At 42.1% G+C, this 8079-nt stretch overlaps 1 protein-coding gene across 1 annotated transcript in view; it reads right to left on the reverse strand.

The window, feature by feature from the left end:
- Window positions 1–1602, reverse strand: part of kif26ab (kinesin family member 26Ab) — a 66090-nt gene extending 64488 nt beyond the window's left edge. The window contains exons 1-2 of the mRNA XM_005724019.1: window positions 1315–1602; window positions 855–1073 (exon numbers count right to left, since the gene is read on the reverse strand). Coding sequence (XP_005724076.1) covers window positions 855–1073; window positions 1315–1377 — 282 coding nt within the window. The 5' untranslated portion in view covers window positions 1378–1602. The remainder of the gene's footprint in view (window positions 1–854; window positions 1074–1314) is intronic.
- Between the last annotated feature and the right edge of the window lie 6477 nt (window positions 1603–8079).

Below are 8079 nucleotides of genomic sequence, written 5' to 3' on the forward strand. Positions count from 1 at the left end.
ACACATACAGGTGATTCAAACCGGAGCACAGGTGCTGTCCAAATGTTTCCTTCTCCCTTATGTATTCTGTTCCTGTATGAACATCAGGTGCAGGCGTATTCAGGGTGAACCTTGTAGAGCAGTAATCCAATCTAACTTTGAGACTTTCCCTCTAAAATGGTACAACAAAGGAGAACCGACCCTGGGGCAAAAACCAGCGCGCCACAACAACAGTGGTCTCAGGGCCTATATTTAACAGCGGTGGGAATTGTGGGAGCAGCAGCACAGGAACACTTTCAATGCACAGCGAAGGTCGACTGGGACTTAACTTCCTCCTCAGTCTCCAACGTGAGCGGGGCCTGCTTGTTTCGGCCCCTTCGACACACACACACACACACACACACACACACACACACACCCCCACACACACACACACACACCCAACAGCAAAATAAAAAGATAAGCATTGTTTAGCCAAACAATAGGCCACTTTCAAAGTCTCAAAAGCTTCCATTTTCACATCCAGAGCCAGCATTTTGAAGTCAAGTATAGCAATAAACAGCTTTGCAAGTGGACTGTGAGAGCTTTCTTGGTGAAACATTAGCTGGATCTAATTTCACTGTTCATGTTTCAATGCGAAGAGCAGGTGCAGGTGGACACAAGCATCACTACAGAGCTCCTATCACTATTCTGTGGTAATAGTTACTATAATTTGCTTGCTTGATGGCTTTTTATGAAAATTTTACCATGAATTACTGTAAAGCAGAAGTGCAACTTGGGTGATCAAAGTACTTTTCAATGCAAACAAAAAAAGTTAAAATGTGAGCGACAGAATGTGCTAAAAGATTTCAAAGATTACAAATTATAACACCAACCTTCAGTGAATTCTGGTCAGCCAGAGCTAGCGCTTGTTTCTTCAGCTCTGAGACTTTCTTCTGGCAACTTTGGCAAAAGCCTCCCTTCTCCTCCGACTCGGAGATGGGAACCGACCCGGCGCCCTCAGGAGGAGGTCGGCTGCTCCATTGCGCTTCCTCCGCGGAGTGAAGTCTTTTCCTGGGGGTCGCGGGAGACTCTCCACCCGGACATCCCTCCACCTTCGGAACAAGCAAAGGTTTGGTTAACTTTTGAGGTTTCAAAAAAGAGTAGTTTGCACTTAAAAAGCCTCCAACTGTGACGGTGAAACTGTTTTGCCTGTACCTTGACAACCCGTTTGAATACAGAGCACCTGAAGTGCGCACCTCACAAAAGCAGATGTAAATAAAAACAATGCAAACTGTATTTAAGAATAAGCAAATTAGTTTTTTTACACGTAATCCTGTGCAGGGAGACACTTACAGTGAACACGCGGTTGTCATGGTCTTCACCATCAAAAGCTGAACTGCCCCAAGAGGAGCTCATTCTCCCAACTCAAGGTTGCACCTTCAGGAGAACGTCTTGAAACTCACGGATACTGTGGCTGAAAAATGCGAGACCGAGCCATAGGCTGCACCGAAGACCGGACTGAAGGTTATCAGTCATCTGTCACATCGCACCGGACCGGTGGCGGCTGAGCGAAGGCAACTTGTGAGTGCGCCCCATGAAGCTCCAAAGTTGTGGAGGAGTTTTGGTACAGGAGGGCACTCAGCCGTGCGCAGGAGGCGGTGTTACTCTCCGAATGGGAGGGATAAAGAAACTTCCCTGCTCATGCGGCAATCAAGTTGTCTGTGAAGTGAACCATTATCGAATATTATACTAATTTAACTGCATAAAAACGTTTCCACTATTTCTTTATTAAAAATCTCAGTAGTTTCTCTCTCAGCTTGCTCTATTCAGTTTATCACGCGCGGATTTAAATAGCCATAGTCTAGAGTAGTTTTAAAGTTTTACAACTGTATTAAATGTAAAAATATCTTAAGAGATATAAAGAGATTAAAAAATATATATTATATATGAAAAATATAATACTAGATGCCTTAATCACTTTAAGGTACCCAATCTGTTATTTGGGGGGATTTTGTCGCATATAGAAATAAAATTGGTAGGTAGGGCTATATAAAACCCTAAATTGGAGCTTAATTAAACTAATGTCAAAGACAACATCTTACATGAATGATAATGATAATATGAATCTTCTTGCAGGATTTTGTGCTTTATTCGCTTTCAGGGTGCACCGTCAACTGTTGCCTCTCAGGGAGCAGAGATGTTTGTCGCTGATGTTACTCTGGCGCCATCCTCCGTCAGAAATAAAGAACACCATCTCTCAAATTGAAGAGGGTGGGCTCTCCACGGTTAAATATTTAATTGGTAAACTTTGAATATTTCATGCGGGTGATGTAAGCGACAGTCGCCACATGCCCTGCTGTCCTGCACATAAGAAACGGTTTCTCTTTTTTCTCTCCCCATAAAAAGATTTTAATTGATTTCACTTTTTTCTCGTCCACTTCTTTTGCACAAGTCATATCAGCCAATGGTGACGTTTTAAACGTAAATATAACCTCCAATATATGTTTTTATCGTCGGCTGCAACATTTCTCGGGGCTGAAAGGGGCTTGTCAAAAGACACTGGAAGATTTATTATTAGGAAATTAAGACTTAAATTAAACAACGCACCTTGTAATAAACATTTTTTCCACACCAGCTTATAAGTCATATTTAAATATGTTGGTAAGTTGTCATTGAATTGTCTACCAAGCCTTATTTTTCCTCGTTTACTTTAACAGCAGTTAAAGAGAATTTAAGTTAAGGCACTTTTATTTGCTGCAAAATGCTGAAGAAAGTATTGATACGCAAAACTGGAGATTCTTGAAATCAGTGAATGAAGCTGGAGGTTAACAGGGATCGCAGATGCTACGAGGTGCTGCTCACGGTCCTGAATAGCGGACAGGACCCGTCAAGCGCGCATCATTTATCTGGCTCGTCACTGTTTCCCACTTGTGCAAACAGCGCTCCAGCAAGAACATGCTCTCTGAGATAGCGTTTGTTTCAAACATCCCTTGAGAAAACTCTTACCTTTGTTTTTCTCTTCAGCAGGTGACTTGTAAACCCAAATATAATGTCCGAGTCGACGAAGAATGTCCCCAGGTCTATGACGCTGGGGTTGGGCTTCCCAGCTTCGGGAGACCCCGGTGAGTTTGGTAAAGCCATGTGGGCTGCAAGTGTACCCTAGAAAATATTCCACTCCCTGGGAAACCTATTTGATTCTTACAGCCATCTATTTTATATGTCTCGTACCACCTAAAAAGATCCAAAGGGGTTTTTAATCCGGACATTCAGTCATTCAAGCTGAGCGCTCGCACGTGTGCGTAAAATAGCCACGACTTCCAGCAGCCCAATAAGAGGGAGGGAAACAAGCACTGCAATCCATCCGGTGCGCAAAAATGTGTTTATATCCACTGAAATACTTTTTTAGCCATCCTGAGGAAGATTATCCATGATCTTTGAGTGCTGTTGCAGGTCTGAGAGAGAAGGAGCACCTTGTGCATCTGCTGCACTCTCATCTCATCTCCTCTCCCCCTCCCTCCCTTCCTCTCTCCCCCTCACTCAGCCTCCCTCTCTCTCCATCTCTCTCGCTCTCTGTTCCCTCAGATAGAGATGACCTGCTCTCATAGCCGATTTGCTGGTGCGTCGTTGTCATCCCCCTGGACGAACACGTAAAACACAATGACAATCCGGCTATAACCCCTAACGGCAGACCCCCTGTAATATTCCTGTATTATTCATGTAGGGGCTTGCAGTAACGATCCAATCAAAGCTTCTATGTTATATGTTTGTCTTATATACATATATAATGTTCCTATAATCTTCCTGCAGCAGAATGTACTGCAGCTCTGTGGTTAAAGTGTTGCTGTAGAAGCCAGTCTGGGATATAATCAAATATGAGGCACTTGATTTGTTTACCGTGATGACGGTTATCTGCAGTGATAGCCAATTTTGTTTGGATTGAAACAGATCAGCTTTTGATTGATTTTACTTTATTACAGTCTGTATCGAAATCAGATCAGCTCAAATTTCCTGTGAGATGTCCAAGGCGGAAAAATCTCCCGAGTGCTGAAATTCCTGATAATTTAAGGTGTTTGCTGCTTAAAAATGGAACTAACAGTTATAACTGAGTAAGATCGCATGGTTGCCAATCACTATGCAGCGAATAGCCTCAACTCTTCGAGCAAGATGCGGCTAAGATAGTGAGATTAAGAACGAGGCCAGTGGGTGGTTTCCCTGTGATCCAGCGGATCTATTATAAAAGTAATGAGTTGTCTTTAAAAAACAAAAGTAAAAACTATTTAGAGACGATTCGTTTTTAGAATGAAAACAGGCGTTAAACAGAATAATCAGAGCGTTGTCCTGCCTGGGTTTAATTTACGAATATAAACCAGTTTTTCTTCTCAGACTGGACTGCACGGAAACAAACTGTAGTGATGATGTCATGCACATGGAGCCGCTCCTCGGTGAGCTACGTGTCACTGTGAAACGCGGCACCCGTGGTGGTTTCACCGAAACACTGGCTCGCATTTCTTGAAAACTGAATTCAAATTGACAAAGTATGCTTTTTTTAATGTTACAGCTGTAAGAACCCGCATTATTTCTTTTGGATTAAATTGATATAATGGGGTTAAGTGTCACCACCAAAGCCCATAAGAGCAGAAACAAATATTTGATAGGCTATATGTTGCACCTGAGAGTGCAGTTTAAATTAAGAAACACCACAGGCTGGTGTGGTATGTGGTATTTTGGGCTCCGTGGTATAAGACTATGACATGATTAGCTTTATTTAGCTCTGAGTTTTAAAAGGTGCCTTCAAAGCCCCTGGAAACAGCAGTACCTGTTGGCTGAGGTTGAAATCTGTGGATGGTTCCTTTAACTTAACAAATGAACTAGCTGAGCGGAAATCATATCTTGGGTGAAATTTATCTTTAACTTCAATCGTTTTATTAGTTTAGCTCATTAGTATCAGAGCCCAAATACAGTCAACTTTTATTCACAGTGGCGGTAAGTGTAAGTGTGACGTATCTGATCTGACTGCTGGAAAGTTGTAAGGTCACCGGGAGAGAGCGGCGGCTGCATGGAGCAAAGTTTTTCTTTGTCTTTCCGGAGGGCAGAGAAGATCAAGAGTGACTCTGGTGCAACAATTATGACTTGACAGCTAAGCAGAGGGGGGTTAATCATTTGTTTTATCCCCAGAACAACGCAACTCATCACACCCGCTGTTGCGCATGCAAGCATGCATGCACGCAAACACAGACACCTTCTTTTGTGTGATGGAGAGACAGGGGTTGTGAGAAGAGCAATAACTGCAATTCATAGTAAAGATGATTTACCATGTCCGTCACCCAGCCCTCCCCTCTGGAGGAGGTCTGGGTTGAGTCTCCTCTGGCCGCTGATGAAATTCCAAAGACGGGATCCCCTGGGACTTCGTGTGCTGCTACATCTGCTGCCCTTGCGCACGTACAGGGAAATCGCTCTGGGCATCTCATTAAGTCCTCTCCTATGTCTTATCCTCTGACTGTGAGACCTCGATCTGCAGCTTCTCCCGGTGCACGGACAGGCTTTGTGAGAAACGTTTAGCAAATATTGATAGTTCTTGGCGCATGGAGGAGATCAAAAGAGAAAAAGGAAGGGGGCTGTCTAAAAAGGGGAGAAGGAATAAATGGTGCACACTGCTTTCATGAATGATTTATGCAATGTAGAGTAGCCTTTCCCTTCCCTGGGAAAAAGCATTTGGATTTACTTGTGTCAGATTGTGAGTCCTTAGTTTTGGTTTTCTCATCAAACCTTTAAGCAGATAAGAGACCTGAATGCAAACCTGTGGCTTTAATTAAGTCTATCTCAGTTTAGAGGCTTTTTAAACTAATTTAGACTAATAAATGATTTAATCAATATAATACAGACGGGAAAACAACAGCCCAGGAAAAATGATCTTAAACCAAGTTAAATGGGGAAATAGCTGCCCCACGCTTAACTATTTGTTGATTAAAATGTCTTACCAGCAACTATTTTTCTCTGTTTTGGCAAATTAGATAGCAGCAGATGTGATTTTTCCATATTTACCACAGTTGCAATTTTCAGTACTTTGGACAGCGACCATCCCTGCAGACGTAAAGTACACAATCCCACGCATACCCATTAGTGACAAATGGTTCTTTATTGACTTCTGAACAGCAGCAACAGTAAAGCAGTGAAAAAGACGGGTGTTACAGCAGCAGGAGCAGCAGAGCTGTTAAAAAATTTGTATGTGCGCCAGCAGAATGAAATTACTGAACCCTGAAGATTTTTACAGCTCCCCGCAGCTCCTGGATTGCAGGTGTGATTGCAACACAAGGGGGCACAATGAGAGTAGGAGACAAAGGCGTGCATTAAGGAAGAAGAAAAGCAGAGCAATTCACTCTGTCGTTTAAAAAAATTAATTTAAAAAAAGGCAAACGTTAGACCTTTCTGGTATAAAGTCACTCGAGAACAGTGTAGCTTCTTCTCCAAAGGTGGGAGCATTTGTCGTACTGGTCAAGTGGTCCTAAACATTTCACAATTTTGTTAAAGAACTGTTGAACTGTTGAGAACCACTTAATCAGAGAGACTACGCACGTCTTCAGGTCCGTCCTCTAAACTGCTGATCTCACTAGTGAAAGAAACAACAACAGACAGAATTAAGTTCTGTTAATCTGTCGGTTAAGGCACAAGTCAAACACATCACGACAGCAGATTTCACACTGGGCCTGATGGAGAGCAAATACGCAAAAACTAACAAGGGGTTTCAGCCAACGTGCGCTGAGAAGACTTACCTAGAGATAGTTCTTTCCTCGCGGTGGTGTTTCTTTGTGTCATCCCAGCCCAGACTGACTAACTGCAGGGTTAAGAGCTCTTTATATAGCGTTTTGGGGTTGGTTCGTACAAGCCTCACATTCAGGCAGGAATGAGGCCCGTGCAGGTCCAACCGGATGAGCTGGGTTCCACCAGTAGGAGCACGATAGGGCAGCCACGCTCAAGACAAAGATAGCAACTGCTATCACATGAACATGAGGAATTTCACGTTATCTTTGTCTTTGTAGTTTGTTTAATTTCTGATGAAACTATCAATTGTCTCACAAAGTCTTACATTGTGTGAGCTGAAGGGCTGTGTTTGGGTTTCATGTCATGTAACACCTATTTTAAGCAGATACTCTGGCTACCTGTCAGTGTTAAGATTGTATTACTAGCTTTTAAATCACTGAATGGCCTGCACGAGATAAATTATAGATGGGAGTTTAATAGACACGGCATTTCAGTGGTCTCAGAGGGACTCGGTTTCACTTGACTTTTCTTTAAAAAAAAATAAATAGGGGGAAAACCCCACTATGTTTTTAGATTAGCCTTTAACTAAACCACACCTTTGAAAACGGCTATTTCCAGCCTTTTTAAAAAAAAAGTTTTCCAATTTCATTTTTACGTTTTTAAAACATTTTATTGTATGTAAAAGTGATAACTGCTCAAGAATCAGGCATGGAGCAGTCCATGTGTTTTTTATTTTTTTTGTGCAACATGGGAGCGATCACAGGAGACATTTCTCTGAAAGAAGAAATTTATTTCTGCCTCTTTTTTTCATCCACAGAACAAACTAAATCTCCCAGAGTTCCTGATTTGCAGCAGCAGAGGCAACAGCAGCAATGGAAACAACAGGATACATTTAAAAGAACTAAGATGTATATGCACACACATGTAATCACAAAACATTTACGTGAATGACTTTTGCCCAGATTGGTATTAACGTTACTGAAAACCAAACAGGAGTAGCAATGTTTAACATTTCCTCATGTTTAACTAAAGTAACGAATAAGTAAATGTCATTCATTTGTGATTACAAATGTAAAGAATGCGAAAAGACATTTAAAACACAATAAGGAAAACAGAAACCGTGACACTTTAAAGCATTTATGTCTCACACAATACTCCGGATTTCCCCTTTCCATCTTAAAGAAAGAGATATGTGACACTTCAGGCTCAACAATCAGAACAAGAAACACGCTAGATGAGTTGCAAAGGTTTAAACTGCAGGTTTCTGAAATACCTGTTGTAGCAGGAGGAAATGAAAAGCTCTGGGAACAGAGGTATACTTTGGCTCAAAATGCATGGGTAGTTTGGACACCATCCAAA

The sequence above is a fragment of the Pundamilia nyererei genome, unplaced genomic scaffold (genome assembly GCF_000239375.1).
Source record: "Pundamilia nyererei isolate P.nyererei 1_Seehausen unplaced genomic scaffold, PunNye1.0 scaffold00010, whole genome shotgun sequence".
Classification (NCBI taxonomy): Eukaryota; Metazoa; Chordata; class Actinopteri; order Cichliformes; family Cichlidae; genus Pundamilia; species Pundamilia nyererei.